Source organism: Chionomys nivalis, chromosome 4 (genome assembly GCF_950005125.1).
Source record: "Chionomys nivalis chromosome 4, mChiNiv1.1, whole genome shotgun sequence".
Lineage (NCBI taxonomy): Eukaryota > Metazoa > Chordata > Mammalia > Rodentia > Cricetidae > Chionomys > Chionomys nivalis.
The window spans coordinates 104407895-104426174 of NC_080089.1; the positions used below are offsets into that span (position 1 = coordinate 104407895).

At 42.6% G+C, this 18280-nt stretch overlaps 1 protein-coding gene across 2 annotated transcripts in view; it reads right to left on the reverse strand.

Annotated features, from left to right (window-relative positions):
• Positions 1-2636: 2636 nt before the first annotated feature.
• Rbm5 (RNA binding motif protein 5) overlaps positions 2637-18280 on the reverse strand; it is a 32938-nt gene continuing 17294 nt past the window's right edge. For both annotated transcript variants that reach the window (XM_057766625.1, XM_057766624.1), the window contains exons 11-25: positions 17580-17677; positions 16188-16275; positions 15952-16029; positions 15799-15871; positions 13772-13857; positions 13326-13410; positions 13027-13118; positions 8401-8562; positions 7114-7263; positions 6960-7031; positions 6208-6387; positions 5854-5928; positions 4928-5025; positions 4719-4848; positions 2637-3217 (exon numbers count right to left, since the gene is read on the reverse strand). In XM_057766625.1, coding sequence (XP_057622608.1) covers positions 3092-3217; positions 4719-4848; positions 4928-5025; positions 5854-5928; positions 6208-6387; positions 6960-7031; positions 7114-7263; positions 8401-8562; positions 13027-13118; positions 13326-13410; positions 13772-13857; positions 15799-15871; positions 15952-16029; positions 16188-16275; positions 17580-17677 — 1593 coding nt within the window. In that variant the 3' untranslated portion in view covers positions 2637-3091. The remainder of the gene's footprint in view (positions 3218-4718; positions 4849-4927; positions 5026-5853; positions 5929-6207; positions 6388-6959; positions 7032-7113; positions 7264-8400; positions 8563-13026; positions 13119-13325; positions 13411-13771; positions 13858-15798; positions 15872-15951; positions 16030-16187; positions 16276-17579; positions 17678-18280) is intronic.

Genomic DNA, 18280 nt, shown 5'->3' on the forward strand with positions numbered 1-18280 from the left:
GTAGGCAGGGTAGAGCAATTTCATCCCTGGTACTGGTGTTGAATCCAACCCGATGATCTGTGCCCTTCTGGCTTAAGCCCTAGTTAACAGAGGTGAGAGCTCTACAGTACCAGGATCCTCCAAACGTTTTTTTTTTTTTTTTTTTTTCGGTTTTTCGAGACAGGGTTTCTTTGTGGCTTTGGAGCCTGTCCTGGAACTAGCTCTGTAGACCAGGCTGGTCTCGAACTCACAGAGATCCGCCTGCCTCTGCCTCCCGAGTGCTGGGATTAAAGGAGTGTGCCACCATCGCCCGGCTCTCCAAACGTGGTCTTGCATGAGACCAAGCCCCAAGCCTGTAAAACTTCAAACACCTGGGCTCAGATGCGTGCTAATAGGTGAAGCTGAGGGGCAACATCAAAGTCGGAGTTTCTTTCCCTCCAACAAGCAGTGTAGAAAGGATTCATATGCTTCTGTTGGTATGGGCCATCAACTTAAGGCTTGAGATGGTTGAGGGAGGACTGGCTTCTGCAGGGAAGAAACTACTACCCAATCTTTGGTGATTTGGGTGCAGCTAACTAGGAGCTTCCCAGAGCCCACCCCACCTGTGCTCACCTGAAGAGCCATCCACGCTGCCTGACAGAGTTAACGAGGCTGCTTATGACTGTTGCTCAGGTCGTGAAAGCACTAGCCTCTCCCTAGAGACTTCCCGAGGTAGGGCTGATGCACCCCTTAGGGAGACATTTGTCCAGGTGATACATTCAGTGCCCAAGTGTTGGGAATGTGTGGTCTCCTCTGAGAGGTTGCCATGTATGACCACACTTGGGAGTTTTGCATTTGATCTCACTTTTGCCTAGGAAAGCTGCAATACAGCTCTCTAGAGCACTACTAGGCTGGCTGAGACTGGCCTATTCAGTCCTTTCTATGGTCCATCCCAACTGTGGAAGGCCCAAGCCCACCTGAACACAGTGGAGTTAAAGAAGTTTCACACTGGCTGTGCGAGCACTAATCCCAGCTGCGGTGGCACACCCAAAGTTCCTGCACTTGAAAGGCAGAAGCAGGATCTCTGTGTTCAAGTCCAGCCTTGTTTAAATAGGGATTTCCAGGACAGCCAAGGATACATAGAGAGACCATCTCAAAAACTCAAAAAAAAAAAAAAAAAAAAATTCAAGTAATGGGGCTGGGACAGTTCAGCAATTGAACGCTGGCTGCTCTTGCATTAGACTTGGATTTGAACCCTAATAATCACATTGAAGATTCCAGGGAATCCGACATAACTTCTGTCCTCTACAGGCTCCAGGCATACTGTGGTGCATACAGGCAGAACACCTATACATGTAGAATTAAAAAAAAAAAAAAAAAAATCAAAGAATGGTGGGCGACGGTTGTGCATGCCTTCAATCTCAGCATTTGGGAGGCAGAAGGGGGATCTCCGAATTTGAGGCCAGCCTGATCTACAGAGCTAGTCCCAGGACAGACAGGACTACAGAAAAACCATGTTTTGAAAAACAAACAAACAACAACAACAACAAAAAAAAAAAAACCAAAAGTCTTTTTGGCTAAAATGTTTCTTGTCCTAGTGATAAGGATGAAATTTTATCTGCCAAAATAGAAAGCCCCATAATGAGGCCTAGCACTTTTCCTTATCATCTGGGAAAACAGGAAGCGAGGAGAGCTGTGGGGTTGGCATTGGTATCTTCATGCCAGCAGAGAAGGAGGAAGTTTTTTTTTTTTTTTTGGTTTTTCAAGACAGGGTTTCTCTGTGGTTTTGGAGCCTGTCCTGGAACTAGCTCTTGTAGACCAGGCTGGTCTCGAACTCAGAGATCCGCCTGCCTCTGCCTCCCGAGTGCTGGGATTAAAGGCGTGCGCCACCATCGCCCGGCTGAGAAGGAGGAAGTTTTATCTGAATTACTGCCAAAACAGTGAGGGTCATGCCCATAATCCCAGCACTCTGAAGACTGAGACAGAAGGACCTCAAGTTCAAGGCTAGCCTGGTTACATTGTAAGACAGAAAATAAACAACAGGGAACAGGAGATGGTTCAGTAGTAATAAAGGCACTGTTCTCCCCAGGACCAAGGCTTGACTGCCAGTGCCCACAAAGCAGCTCATAAGCATAGACATATACACGAATACACATAAATCTAAAATTGCTTTTAAAAATTAAAAAATGCCGGGCGGTGGTGGCGCACGCCTTTAATCCCAGCACTTGGGAGGCAGAAGCAGGCGGATCTCTGAGTTCGAGACCAGCCTGGTCTACAAGAGCTAGTTCCAGGACAGGCTCCAAAGCCACAGAGAAACCCTGTCTCGAAAAACCAAAAAAAAAAAAAAATAAAATAAAAATGAAGGAAGGGAGATTCTACTTGACAGAGCAGTTATGTAGTCATGTGCTCCCTGCCCTGGCAGGTCTAGAACCTGAAAACTGAGAACAGAAGCACCCACACCCATGTTTAGGAACTGGAAGGAGAGGCAGACAGAAGACTACTGCCAAGTGCCACATCAGCCTGGGCTATTATATATTGAGTCTTTAAGCCTAGCCTAGGTTATATAACCCATCTTAAAAAAACAAAAAACAAACACAAAGAAAACCAGCAGGTGTGACTGGCTCAGACAGCCTTTACCACCCATTCTCTTCAGAATAAAGACACAGGAAACCCATTTTTGAAGGTATTTCTTTTGTAAAGGAGCCAGCTAAACTGAAAATCTTCCAAAATTCTGTACAAATGTATAATATACAAATATACACAAGGCTATTGCCAAGACATAACAACAAATGACAGTGGTGGCTTTGGTGTTGATAACCACTCAGAGCTTCTCAAGCCCCCAGAAAGGAGGGACACAACACAGGCTACAACATGTAAAACACATTACATTTACACTATGTACACTGAAGTATAAAAAGCCCATTGTCCCCTCTGTTCACAAAGCCTCAGGTGGGAAGGAAGGCTGTTTACCAGATAACCCACATAAGGGAGCTCCTTCAAGGTGGGAGAACCCTGCAGAATGAAGTGGTTCACCCTAAAACTATTAATAGCACAAGGCATGCTCTTAGAGACGGAAAATAAGAGCAAATTGAGAAGATGGCTTGCTCCCTGTGCTCATCATTGCTTCCCCGTCTCACTCCATCTCAGTGAACCGGGCAAACATGGCTTTCCGAACAGCATCTTTGTAGGAGTCGGCACCTGACAACCCATATGCACTGCCTTTGGCTCCTAAGCCAGCTCCTTTTAGCCGGACTTGAGCCTGGGGAAACAAAAAGATTGTTAGTAGCTTGTAGGTAGAGTATACACCCACCTCTCACCCTGCCCACACTACTGAGCAGAACCACCCACTAAAAGAAGACAAGGTTGCTGACACTGGACCTGGATAGTTTTAAGGACTGGGGCAATAAAAATGGCCGAGGAAGATGAACCTACCCATACCCTTCAACGCCCACTTAGTGAATATTCATGCCTAGTAAGGCCCCTAATGCATTTTACTGAGGCCTGGGAAAGGTACTTACAGGCACAAATTACAAGAGGATAGACAAAGCTAATATGCAAAAGGGTAACATGCTTGCATAAATTTAAAAAAGGGAAAAAGGTGACAATAGCTGTGCTACCAGGGCACTGTAGGGGCAGTTGCTGGTCAAATTCCTATCATAGTCAATGGGTCTAAGTCTCTGAACCCAGAACTGTCTCACTCTGGGCTCTGACAAATTAGTGATTTCTTCTACATTTAAAATGGGCATGTGCCGGTGGTGGGTGGGTAGAGATAAGCCTTGGGATTCTCCTGTCTCAGCCTGACAAAGGTCTGTATCACTGTATTCAGCTTAAATTTTCTTTAAAAATTAAAAATAATGTGTTTGTTTGTGTATGGGGGCATGTGGCATGGTACACATATCAGAGAACTTTGTAAAGATGGCTATCTCCTTCTAGTTTTTTTTTTATAAAAAAGATTTATTTGTTTATTATGTATACAGTATTCTTAGTATTCTTCATGTATGCCTGCAGGCCAGAAGAAGGCACCAGATCTCATTACAGATGGTTGTGAGCCACCATGTGGTTGCTGGGAATTGAACTGAGGACCTTTGGAAGAGCAAGCAGTGCTCTTAACCACTGAGCCATCTCTCCGTCTCCTTCCAGTTTTATGTTAGTTCTGGGGACTTAACTCAAGTTGCTAGGCTTCCATGTTAAGTTACCTACTGACCATTCTATTGGTCCTAACATATATTTTAAACACTCATTTTTATTTTATGTGTATGAATACTATGATTGTATGTATGTCTGTGCATTATGTATGTGCAGTGTCCATGAAGGCCAGAAGAGGGAATCAAAAACCCAGAACCGGGATTGTAGACGCCCAAGTGAGTTGCTGGGCACTGAACCTGGTCCTCTCTGGAAGAGCAGTCAACACTCTCAACTGCTATCAACTATCTCTCCAATTTTTCTTTTTCAAATTTTAATTTTTTTAAACAAGGGCACCAGGCCTTATGGTGCACACCTTTAGTTTCAGCACTTTCCAGGCAGAGGCAGGTAAAGCTCTGTGAGTCTCATCCTAGCCTGGTCTACATAGTGAACTTCAGAAAAATCATGGCTATAGGGGACCCCATCTTCAAAACCAAAAACAAAGCAACAATGACTTCCTCTCAAAAACACAACAATGAGGAGGAAGGAAGGGCTTTCGGGGAAGGTGTGTCTTTGTCTATTTAACATTCAGCAGGCATGCAAACCCAGCACCCAGAAATGTCAGAGTCTATACGTACCTCAATGGGAGCTGTGATGCCTTGACACTTTCTTCCTAAGCCTGAGCCTTCCCGCCAGCCCATGGCCTGCAGCATCTTGTTGCCAATGTTACTGTGGTCAATGCCATCTTTGGTGGGCTGCTCGTAATTCCTGCCAGTGGCAAACACACAGTTATTTAAAACAGCCAGAGCCCCAGCTAATGAACTGGAAAATGGTGCTCATCACATACACAGTGCCAGCATCAAACTGCTTCTTGCGTTTGGGCTCTGGAGGTTCTGGAATTCCATACTTCTCACGTCTTTCTGCAGCTCGATCTCGGTATTTCATCTACATAGAAAACAAGAAAAAGCAAGGGAGGAGTATTCTTACTTCAGCCTTTTTTTTCTTCAACAGTCTTATACACACAGATGTTAACCTACACCATCCTTTAATTTGGAGCGTATGTAGTCTTACAGACCAAATTTCTTTATTTTCTTTACTACTCTTGGTCACACTGCTTGTTTACTGTCCTAAAGATGAAGACAGAATTGCCTATCTCCAGTTAACATTTGGACAGGTCTACTTCCGGAAACAGGTAAGTATTATAGAGGTCCCCTGAGACCCATCCAGTAGATCCTGGACAACTGGCACTATAATCAGTGGGAAAAGGAAAAGCCTTGAGCACAGACACCTCAGAATTATCCAGAGTAAGAAACTTTGAAACCATTTTTTTGAGGAGGTGGGGTGGATTGGGTTGGGTTTTGAGACAGGGTTTCTCTGTGTAGTCATGGCTGTCCTGAAATTCACTCTGTAGACCAGGCTGGCGTCAAACTCACAGAGATCTACCTGCCTCTACCTCCTGAGTGCTGGTATTAAAGGCGTGTGCCATCACTGCCTCACGTGGCAATGGCAAAGTGTTTTTGCCATTTTCCACTATGTCTTAGGAACCTGGAACTAACTGTTACAAATAAAAGCAAATACTCTTGTGGTGCTGTATGCCTATAGTTCAGCTATTTGGAAGACTGAGGCAAGAGGACCGACTGCTTGAGCCCAAGAGGTCAGGGCCAGCCTGTCAACATGGCAAGATGCTATCTAAACAAACAACAAACCAGAAAGTACTACAGACAAAAATATGTCAGGATTTTCATCCTAGTGGTACACTATCCATTCATTTACCTCCCTCTCCCTCAGCTCCAAGGCTTCCAATTCCTGTTCGCTCAGCCTGGATCTTCGGTAGATGTCCATATTTTGCTATTACAAAAGAGTTAACAGACATACTTAGAATTCAGACCATTTTAATATGAAATGTCATGACATTAGTACTTGGTTTTGTATTCTAGCCAAATATCAATACACCATAGCACCCAAACAAAAGCTAGGTCATGTGAAGACACAGTGCTTCTCTATGTTCTACAACTCCAGATATCCACGCAGCAGAAGGTACTGACCAGGGTCACACTTCCACCATTCCCTCCTTCCCTGCTCCCTCGCTGCCCCCTCCCCCCTGTAAGCTTTGAGAAGCAAGGCCACCTTGTGTAGGTCAGAGAGCTGCTGGTGCCTGACTAAGGCATCTTTGTTTGGGAACTGACGCCGGCAGAGCAGGCAGGCCATCTTCTTCCAGTCGGCTAGTTTCTCTTCCTCACTCTCAAGTCTCTCTACCAGCTCTTCTTCATTGTCACTATCACCACTGTAAGCAGCAACCAGACCTCTCTGGGGACAAAATGATAATGGGTCACTGGAAATTACACAGATAAAACAGTGCCAAAATTTGAGAGAATCTCCATTACTCTGTGTTGTCCTTTAGCAGTGAACCACATCTTATCAACTGTATGGAATAGCCTTCTAGTACCAACCCTTTTGGAGCCTAAGAAATGGGTTCTTGGATGACTGTTTTTAAACCACTGACCATGCATAAAAAATCTAAATACAACAAGAAAGCAGAGTAATGGACCAGCTAAACCAGCATCTATCAAGGAAAGTACGTTTCCGCTTTGTCCTAATTTTCTTTCCAGACCATTAAAAATTCTATTTACAAATGCTACAAAAGCCAATTTACTTAGCTTAGGGATTCAGGCTTCATTCATCGGTCCATCTCACCTGATCTCAGGCACAGAACACAAAGCCCTCAATATGGATTCTATAAGCCAAAGCTGCTCCAGATACCCACTGACAGGGAAAAGCATCCCATTTTAAGAAGGAATTGCATTAGGCAAGATGTAGGAGAGACTGAAACTGAGACATAAACCACACACTTAGTTAAAACACAGGTGGTACTTTCTTACTTTAAGGGGATTTTCTTCATCTCCATTTCGTACCATTTCGGGGATGAGTTGCTGTCTTTCAGCTAAGGCACCCTGGAAAACAGAACAAGTCATAAGCCTTGAATGTTACAAAGGTGCCCATTATGAAGTATTATTCCATTCCTGTTACCATTACCTTCTTCTCAAAGAGAGCAAAGCCAGCGTCTGCTGCAGCAGATTCTCTCCGTTCTTCTTCTCTCAACGAATTAACAGGTTGAAAACTGTTTTTAAAATTTTCTTTCTGCTTATTTAGACTCTTAGCCCAGCGTTCCATGTCTTTGGCAATCTAGCATTAAACAACAGACACCATCAAAAGGCACTTACTTCTCTGTAACTTAATAAACAAGCCAACAATAATACGTTATTGGGCTCACAGGTTGACTCAGTGGTAACCTGAGTTTGGTGCACAGACCCTTTGGAGTAGGAGGAGAGAATTGATCCCTTCACATTGTCTCTGACCTCCACATACAAGCAAGCACACAAACACAAATAAATGTAATTTGGGGTGGAGGCTGAAAATGTGCATCGTGTCAGGTGACGGTGGCACACACCTTTAATCACTTGGGAGGCAGAGGCCGGTGGATCTCTAGGAGTTTGAGACCAGCCTGGTCTACAGAGTGAGTTCCAGGACAGCCAAGGCTACACAGAGAAACCCTGTCTCGAAAAACCAAAAGAAAAAAAAAAAAGTAAAATAAAAAAGTACTGCTTTTAAAAATTTATTTCATATGTGTGGGTCTGTGCATATGACTGCAGTGCCCGCAGACCAGGAGAGGGTGTCAGCCTTCCTGGAGACAGAGTTAGAGACAGCAGTAAAATGCCCAACATGGCTGCTGGGAATCAAAGTCTACAAGAGCAGTATGCTCAGATAAACCATCTCTTTGTGCCTGGCTTTTTATATATACGTTGTGAGGATTGTATTCAGGTCCTCATGCTTATGCACAAAAGCACTTTATGGACAGAGCTATCTCCTTGGCTCCTGTTTTATTATTATCAAGACAGGATCATGTATCCTTAACTAATTATGGCCTTGCAAATTTTTCTTGTTCTTCTTCAGGATATCAAGCTCAGTACTTGAAATGCTAGCTAGACAAGCATTCTACCATGGGCTACATCTCCTGCCCAACCAATTTTTGATTTTTGTGGATTGAATGCCACAAAAATACATGCTAGAAAAGTACTCTACCACTGAGTTGTATTACCAACTCCTTTTACTTTAACTTTGAAACAGGGTTTTACTAAGGTACCCATACTGGGGGTTGCGGGGAGAAGAGATGGTGCCCAACTGGCCCTAAACTTGTGAGCCTTCTGCGTTAGCTTCTCAGATTGCTGGGATTCCAGGCTTGAACCATCAGGACAAAAATGAAGAATTAAGTCAATGCAACCCTCTAAGGAAAGAATCATGGTTTCCTTGTATAGGTCATACCTGTTGAGCTGTTTTGCTTTTGGGTTTTTCTTTCTTCTCCTTTCCCTCTTTTGTAGAAGGCAGGCCTGTCTGCTGGTTAGTGCTAGACTCTGCAGCTGGCACATAGGTCTCCTTCTCTCCATCCCAGTACAAGTATTGCTGTGTTAAAGAGTTATAGTAGTACTACAAGAGAAAAGAAAGGAAATGAATATAGAGATTTGCTGACTAAATTTTTGTGATGCTAGGGATTGAACCTAAGGCCTTAAATATGTTAGATAACTGTTCTACCACTGGCTATACCTCAAATTTTGCTATGATAAAAATTAATATTATTGTCAGTAGTAATGTATGTCTGTAATCCTAGCACATAGGAAGGTTAGGCAGGGGACTGCAAATGCAAGGTCAGTTCAGGCTACATAGCTGAGAACCTATCTAAAAAACCCAAAAATACAAAACCCTAAATAAATCTGGTCTAGGAACCTGTTTGTAATCCCAGTATTTGGGAGGTGGGCAGGAGAATCACAATTTTATTCTTGACTACAAAGGTAACCCCTAGGGCAGACTCTCATTTCAAACATATAAGCAAACAAAACAAACAAAAAAACCCAACAAACAAACAAAAACAAAATAAAAAATACCAAGGACCAATGACATGTATTTCCTGTTCAGAAAGGACTGATAGTACACCTTGGAATGCTTGAGAATAATGATAAAGTATGAAACTTCTAGGAAAAGCAGAATATGATTTCTTCACAAGAATTTAAGAGGGTTTTACTTTTAAAATACAGGATCTTGGAGGTAGAGAAATGGCTCAGTGGTTAGGAACACAGGCTGCTATTCTAGAGGATCTGGGTTTGATTCCCTGCACTCCAATTCCAAGGAATCCAACCCCCTCATCTAGCCTCTTCCAGTGTGACTACTAGGCACACAAGTGACATACATGAAAGCAAACAATCCATGATAAAACAAAACTCTACAATTTAAAATAAAATATGACCTGATGTAGATGGGCTCATACTTGATGTGTAGAAGAGGATACCTTGACCTCCTCATCTTCTTGCTTAGAAATTTGGGGTAACAGGCATGTGCCACACTTAGTTTGTTTTTGTCTGGTTTTGAGACAGGGTCACCCTATGTAGTCCTGGCTGTCTTGGAACTCACTATGTAGATCGGGCTACTCTTTTGAAATCACAGAGATCTGCCAGCCTCTGCTGAACATGTCTGTGCTACCATACCTGGCCTTCTTTTTCTTTCTTAAAATTATATTTAGTGTGCATGTGTGTATGTGTGTCTGGGTGCTCACATCAAGTGTAGAGGTCAGAGACAATTTGCAGGAGTCAGTTTTCTTCTTCTACCATGTGGGTCCTAGGTCTTCAGGTCTGGCAGCAAGGGTCTTTCCCTACTCTACTTGCTGGCTCCTCTGTGAGGTCTCTTGTAGGGAAAGGTACTGTCAGACTGTCACTAGGGAGAACTGCCATAAAATGATCAGACTGAACAAATGAGGGAAGTCAAAGAGCTATGAAGAAGCTAGGTACACAGACAGGTAGCACAACACTCTTCATACTTGGCTCTCAGAAACCACAGGCACTCAAAGTCAATTTCCTGCTAACTGTACTTGTTTTGCTATGATATATATACAGTTCCCAGTAATAAATATTTATGGCGTCAAAGTTGCTTCCCCTCCTTAAAAGTTATACACACTAGCAAAAATAAAACATTCCTGGGACTTTCTGCATCCTAAGGATGCACAGGCATGCTAGTGAAGAAACTAAACACAAAAGACCACATAGTATCTGTGTCCATCTTTAAGAAATATCTACCCGCCGGGCGGTGGTGGCGCACGCCTTTAATCCCAGCACTCGGGAGGCAGAGGCAGGCGGATCTCTGTGAGTTCGAGACCAGCCTGGTCTACAAAAGCTAGTTCCAGGACAGGCTCCAAAAAACCACAGAGAAACCCTGTCTCGAAAAACCAAAAAAAAAAAAAAAAAAAAAAAAAAATCTATAACAGGTAAACCCAGAGACAAAAATATCTATTCATGGTTTGGTGGGGAGCTAGGGTTGGGGCCTGAGCCACAGGGGCGCAGGTGTGCAGAGGAGCGGAGTGATTTAAGATGGTAAAATATTCTGTACATTAGTTACAAGTGACAATTGCATGATGAAAATGTAACATTAAAATCCACCAAATTATATATTCTGATTAAAATGGTGAACTTTATTTCATTTGAGAGGAAAAAACTCCCTCAGAAAACAAGACTTTAAAACTTTTAGCTAGGTTTTTAAAAAAAGATTTCCCTTTTAAAAATGACCATTAGTATTTTGTCTGCATGTGTGTGTGTGAGGGTATCAGGTCCCCTAGAACCGGAGTTACAGACAGTTGTGAGCTGCCGTGTGGAGGTGTATGTGTCTGTATATGTATAAGTCTGAGTGAATTCAAGTGTCCCTAGAGTCTGACAAAAGCTCCGGATCCCTTGGATGGACCTGAAGTTGCAGGTATGTGCTGGGTGGGAATCAAACCAGTCTCTCTGGAAGATTACCAAGTACCGAGGTCTACTTTCCAATTCTTTTTTTCGCACTTTGTAGCCCCTGGATGACCTGAAACTCACTATGTAGATCAGAATCAGGGTCAAACTCAGAGACCGACTCTGCGTCCCCAACTGTTGGGATTAAAGGCATGCACCAACATACTGTGCCCTGGGCACAAAATTGTTTTGTTTTTTTTGAGACAGGACTTCTCTGTGCAGCCCTGGCTGTCCTGGAATTCAGTCTGCCTCGGCCTCTCAAGAGCTGGGATTCAAGCAGGGCTCCACCACTACTTGGCTTTTAAAATCTTATTTTGACAAAATTATCTCTAAAAATAGAATCATAATAGTGGATGCTGATGGGGGAAATGTCCTTAGTGGCATATATACAGATACATATCCATTTAAACATTAAAGAGTTGCATACTGGCGGCTGGGGAAATAAATGGCTCAAAAAGCAATGACCACTCTTTGAGGGATCCCAGGTTCAATTCTCAGCATCTATAATTCCAGTTCTAGGGGATCCAATGCCCTACTGTATGTAGCCTCCATGAACACTGCACACATGCGGGGAACAGATATAAAAGTAGACACAACACACATAAAGCTCAAAAATTAAAAGAGCTGCTCATTCCCAACTTAGATACTTTTATGTATATATATATATATATATACATATATTATATCTCAAAACTTTTAAAAATATATTTTATAGCCAGGCAATGGTGGTACACGCCTTTAATCCCAGCACTTGGGAGGCAGAGGCAGGCGGACCTCTGTAAGTTTGAGGCCAGCCTGGTCTATAAGAGCTAGTTCCAGGATAGGCTCTAAAGCTACAAAGAAAAAACAACAACAAACAAACAAAAATATATATGAGTGTTTTGCCTGAATGCATGTATATATGTGCTCCATGTTTGTGCCTGTTACCAATAGAGGCCACAAGAGGGCATCACATCTCCTGGTTCTAGAATGATCAGTAGTTGTGAGCTGACATGTTGATTCTGTAGTTTGTTTTTGCTTTTTGAGACAGGGTTTCACTGTGTAGCCCTGGCTGGCCTTAAACTAACAGAGATTCAGCTGCCTCTGGCCTCCTGAGTGTTGGAACTTGAATCCAGGTCTTGTGCAAGAGTAACAAGTCGTGTTTCCTGCGGAGCCCATTCTCTACCCCATCTCAAACACTTTTATTAGGACTGCCAACAATATGTGCGTATGTAACACATAAATGGAGGCACGTGTGTGTCAGTCAGGGGACGCTAACTCAGGCTTGCGTGGCAGCACTTTCATCCTATGAGGCAGCTCACTTGATCTCTCAACATTTTTTAATCTTAAATCCCGAAATCCTGAAATTAAAAGTATGCACTGGTGGTCATAAAGAAATTAATGAGGGGCTGGAGAGATGGCTCATTAGTTAAGAGCACTGAGGTCCAGAGGACCTGGGTTCAATTCCTAGCACCTACATGGCAGCTTACAACTGCCTATAATTCCATTTCCAGAGGACCCAACACCCTTACACAGACATACATGAAGGCAAAACACCAATGATATAAAATAAAAATAAATAATTAAAAAAAGGAAAGAAATTAGTGATTATCCGGGTGGTAGTGATGCATGCCTTTAATCCCAGCATTCGGGAAGAAAAGGCAGGTGATGTCTGGGCTACAAAGTGAGTTCCAGGACAGCTGTTAAACAGAGAAACTCTGTCTCAAAAAAACCAAAAACCAAACCAAAAGAGCAAAAAGAAATTGATTCATATTTAAAGTCCTGATAGCTCATAATTTCGAAAGAAACAAAACCCTGTAACTATCTGGGTCATATACTCTCCTATAGAAAATGTTTCTTCTCGGGCTGGAGAGATGGCTCAGAGGTTAAGAGCACTGGCTTCTGGCTGTTCTTCCAGAGGTCCTGAGTTCAATTTCAAGCAACCAAACGGTGGCTCACAACTACCTGTAATGAGGTCTAGTGCCCTCTTCTGGTGAGTAGGCATATATGCAGGCATAACAATATATATATAATAAATAAATCTTTGAAAAAAAAAAAAAGAAAAGAAAATGTTTCTTCTCGGTCCCATAAAGGTATTAAGTGAGACCAAGTATTTTCTAGTGATAGTGAAGAGGGAAACAGTACTTACTTGTGAGTTAGGGTCATAGTAGAGCCCTGTTGTAGGATCATAATAATATCCTGAAGATTCATCATATTGATAAGTAGATGTGTCAGGCACCGCTGCAAAAACAAATCCCAGGCAGTCATTCAAGGTAAGAAACTGTATGTCAATCTATAAGCCAGTGAGCTATAGAAGGCCTCAACATTCTTTCTTCACATTCCCAATGTCCCTCTGATACCCATTTCAAAGGGAGAGGAACTTTATTAACAACAAAGGCAACAATTAGGACCTTCCAACTGTTAATAGTCCCATGAGGTTTGGCTTACCATATTTGGTACCAGGAACTACACCAGTAGGGGAAGCAGCTGGGGCCTGTGTACTTGTGCTAGTGCTAGGCTGTGCTTCCTCAGTCTGGAAAGAACATTAGCTTCAATATAATTTCAACTGTAAAGCCTTTTAAGAGAACTAAGTCACTGCAATCATCCAGGAGGAAGGACTGCCCTGACAGACTGCAGCAAGGAACTAGGGCAGTTCTATAGCAAAAGACATGCTGACAACTTTCTAAAGGTCAAGCTGAAGAATTTACAAAGTATAAATATGCCTTGCTAGGATCTTTATATTTAAAATACATGCATGTAAATATAATAACTTTAAAAAACCTAATAAATAGGTGAAATGTATGTAATTAGTCAATCCTGGTTCACATACCAGGAAAGGGTAATGTTTACATAGCAACAAAACCAGCAATTCTATATTTAAGAGCAAAGATTACCGGAGAGCCAGGTGGATTGGAGGTCTGATTATATAGTTGGGGACTCTGGGACACAACAGCCGATGAGGTGGTAGTCACTGCTGTGCCTGATGACAAACAAAAGGGTTAGGGAGAGCTAAAGGACAGTTTAACTCCGGGGCAACATTCATTTCAGCCCTCACTTTGTAAGCTGCTCCTTTCTTTTTTTGGAGGCAGGATTTTGCTATGTAGTTGAATGGTGAATTAAACTCATGAACCCTTTGCCTGGAATTACAAATGTCACACCGGCCTGTGTCAATTTGGTGTGTGTTTTGTTTGTTTTCTGAGGTTGTGTTATGTAGAGCAGGATGCCTTCAACCTTGTAGTGATCCTCCTGCCTCTGCCTCTCTAGTGCTGGTGCTACAGGCATATAACCCCATGTCTGGCTCTGTATGTCAGAGTTCTTAACCTAATCCCCACAAAGGACCCTTTTTGGGCAGCTGCTTAAAATTCTACTAGAGTAAGATATACAAAGTTTTACATTCTATATTATGGCTAAGAAAGGAAAAGAAGCAAAGATATGTATCTGCTCTGTGCTGAGAAAAGATCTGACTCTTAGATTTTTATAGTCGGGGGCTGGAGAGATGGCTCAGTGGTTAAGAGCACTGACTGCTCTTCCAGAGGACCGGGGTTCAATTCCCAGTACCCACATGGCAACTCACAACTGTCTGAAGATCCAGTTGACAGCTTCACACTAATGCACATAAAATAAAGTTAAATAAGCCGGGCGGTGGTGGCGTACGCCTTTAATCCCAGCACTTGGGAGGCAGAGGCAGGTGGATTGTGAGTTCGAGACCAGCCTGGTCTACAAGAGCTAGTTCCAGGACAGGCTCCAAAGCCACAGAGAAACCCTGTCTCGAAAAACCAAAAAAAAAAAAAAAAAAAAAAAGTTAAATAAACCATAAAAGTACTTTTAAAAAATGTCTTCCTTGATTAAAAAAGACTTTTATAGTCCTGGAAGAAAAGCTAAATCAAATAATTTTTTTCCTTTCCTTTTCTTCTTCTTCTTTTTCTTTTTTTTTTTTTCCGGGTTTAAGACAAGGTTTCTTTCTGTGTAGCTTTGGAGCCTGTCCTGGCCTTAAACTCAGCGATCTATCTGCCTGCATCTGCCTCCCGAGTGAGCCACCACTGCCTGGCCTCAAGGACTTTTTTCTAAGACAGAGTATCATGGAGCTCAGGCTAACTTGGAACTTGCTATGCAGTTAAGGATAACCTTAACCTTCTGATCTTCCCATCTCTACCTTCTACTCACTAAGACTAAAGGAATGTGCAACTACCCCTGGTTTTATGCACTGGTGGGGATTTAATCCAGGCTTCATGTATGCCACACAAGCACTTTACAAACTAAACCAGCCCGAAAGCCCTGGTTCCCACCCTCAGAGTTTCACTATGTAGGCTCTGCACTAGCTATACAGACAAGGCTGGCCTCGAACTCATGAGAGAACTGCCTGCCTCTGTTTCCAGAGTGCTAAGACTATAGATATGCCATCAGCACCCAGCCCAAAGTCATCTTAGTATGGCTTTTCTGGTGGGTGTCTGAGTGCTGCTATAGGGTCATATACCTAAACTTCTGTGGTCACTCAAAATTCAACATGGAGTTTTGAACACTCAGTTAAATTCCAAGAATAAAGCTAACCGCCTGGCGGTGGTGGCGCACGCCTTTAATCCCAGCACTTGGGAGGCAGAGACAGGTGGATCTTTGTGAGTTCGAGGTCAGCCTGGTCTACAAGAGCTAGCTCCAGGACATGCTCCGTAGCTACAGAGAAACCCTGTCTTGAAAAACCAAAAAAAAAAAAAAAAAAACCAAAAAAAAAAAAAAAAGCTAACCATAGCTTACATTGAGTCTCAGTATTCACAATAACTTTTACCAGCCCTTCTGGCAAATGAGGACAGTCCTCAATGTGCCGTCTCAAGTCTTGCAAGGAACTGACTTGTAGCTTCGGGTATAGTTAATATTTCCTCAACCATAGTTACTTCAACAGAAGCAAAACAGCGATGAAGCTTATTACCTGATGTAGACGATGCCTCAGATTCCAGTCCTCCAGCTTGTTGCTGATAAAACTGTTGGTAATCCTGTGAGTACTGAGGGAAATCCACCGGTTAGACCTGCTGTTCTACACAGTCTGTAGAACAGGAGTTGAATGCTAGCCAAGTTCACCTACCTGAGTGTACTGTGCATAGCCATCCTGGCCTGGCTGCATATAACTGTAGTCAACACTGCCTCCTTCACCACTTTGAGACTATAAAATACCAAAAGAAAAAAAATCAAAGATAAATTCAGTAGAACAACAAATAAAGATATCAGAACGTAATCCCTAAAAACATTCCTGCAACCATCTATTCTGAGCACCCCAAGAAAAGTCATCTTAAGTAAAAAGACCCTTCGTCTCACTCTTACCTGAGTGGATGACCACTGAGCAGCAGCAATGGCTGTACTAGCTACAGAGAAAGCACTGACACGGTTACCATCTGGAAGGACCAAATCTCTGAAATTACAAAGATGTAATCATGTGATTCTCTCTGTATGTTCAGTTTATGCTTCCAACAGTTCCAAGGGAGCACCAGCTAATTCTGCCTGTGGAGTTGGGGGAGGGGATATGTGGCTCAAATGCTAGCAAGGTAGAATTTCTGAAGGAGAGGAGTCATTGTCTTCTCTATAACTGATCCAATTATCTCCTAGATGACTCATGATACTAGAAATGAAAATTTGTCTTTCTGGTGTCTTGTGTGTACTGTACATGTTAACATGTGTGTGAAGGTTGTGCTCACTGCATATAGAGATCAGAGGCTGACATCTGGTGTTATCTTCTCATTTCCTCCTTCCTTTCATCCTTCTTTCCCTAGTTCTATCTATCTATCTATCTATCTATCTATCTATCTATCTATCTATCTATCTATCTATCTATCTATCTATCCATCCATCCATCCATCCATCCATCCATCCATCCACCCACCCACCCACCCACCCACCCACCCACCCACCCACCCACCCACCCACCCACCCACCCACCCACCCACCTCTATTATTTTTTTGAGACAAGGTTTCTCTGTAGCTTTGGAAAACTCTCTGTAGCCCAGGCTGGCCTCAAAGTCACAGAGATCTGCCTGCCTCTGCCTCCCAAGTGCTGGGATTAAAGGCGTGCATCACCACTGCCTGGCTCTCTACCTTAATTTTGAGACAGAATTTCTCAAAAAAAAAATCCTAGCTGTTTTGGCTACCAGGATCTTGTCACAGCATTGGGGTCAGAGGAATGACAACTACTTTACCTCCTAAGGCATCTCCTGGCTCTAAAAAAGGATACTTGGGCTGGAATGATGACTCAGTGGTTAAGAACACTGACTGCTCTTCCAAAGGATCTGTGTTGAATTCCTAGCTTCCATGTGGCAATTAACAACTGTCTGTAACTTTAAGATCTGACACTCTCACACGGACATACATGTAGGCAAACCACCAATGCACATAAAGTAAAAATGATTTTTTTTTGTAAGAAGGATACTTAGCGCATTAGACAGTAATGTAACATATGTTAGCATACTAATATCCTGCAAGCTAAGGATTATTTCTGGACAGGTTTGCATTATACTGCTGCAGTTTGCACAGAATGTGTTCTCAATGTATCTGCTGAAACCATTTCTGGCAACTGTTATTATCTGGTTGTAGAGGGCTGCAGGGATAGAATCTAAGAGAAGACAATCTTCTCCCTCTTGATCTACAATCAGGGAAATCAGTGTTGACAGTACAAATATACAAATGCTAATAGTTTGAAATAAGGACAATAATACCACTCACTTTCTGGCACTTTTTGCAAAGTCAACCCCAATAGTTTTCCCATCAATTTTCAATGGAGGATGGAGACTCTGTAATATCTGAAGCAGCTGAGAAGCATCCTGAAGGAGAAAGTGAAGAAAAACAATTTTGTTATATAATTTAGAATATCTCCCTACCACCTACTCCATCTAAGAAACAAAACTTTGTTTCCATTAGAGAAAGAAAAAGGCAGTAATTTCTTACTATACTTGTGGACATAAAAACTTCAGAAAAGAAATACCTCTAAGACAGAATTATTAAAGGAACACACACACAGTCTAAAGATACAAGACTGAAATGACACTCCAATTTCAGTTGTCCAAAACCTCAGTCCTCAATTTAGTGTAGCACAATTGTAACTATACAGCTTTGAACATTGTGTTCTGGAAGCCTCACATAAACTATCATAATTAGCTGAGCCACAATTGCCTCTTAAAACTGTTTTCTCTTTGAGACAGGGTTTCACGATACAGGTCTGGCTATTAATTATGGCCTAGAACTCAATCTACAGATCAGGCTGACCAGGAACAGAGATCACCTGCCTCTGTCTCTAGAGTGTGGGGATTAAAAGCATGTGCTACCATACCAGGCTGTTACTTGATTTTGGGGGTTGAAGAGATGTCTCAGCAGCTAAAAGAACTGGCTCCTCTTCCAAATTTAGGTTACATTCCCAGCACCTACAT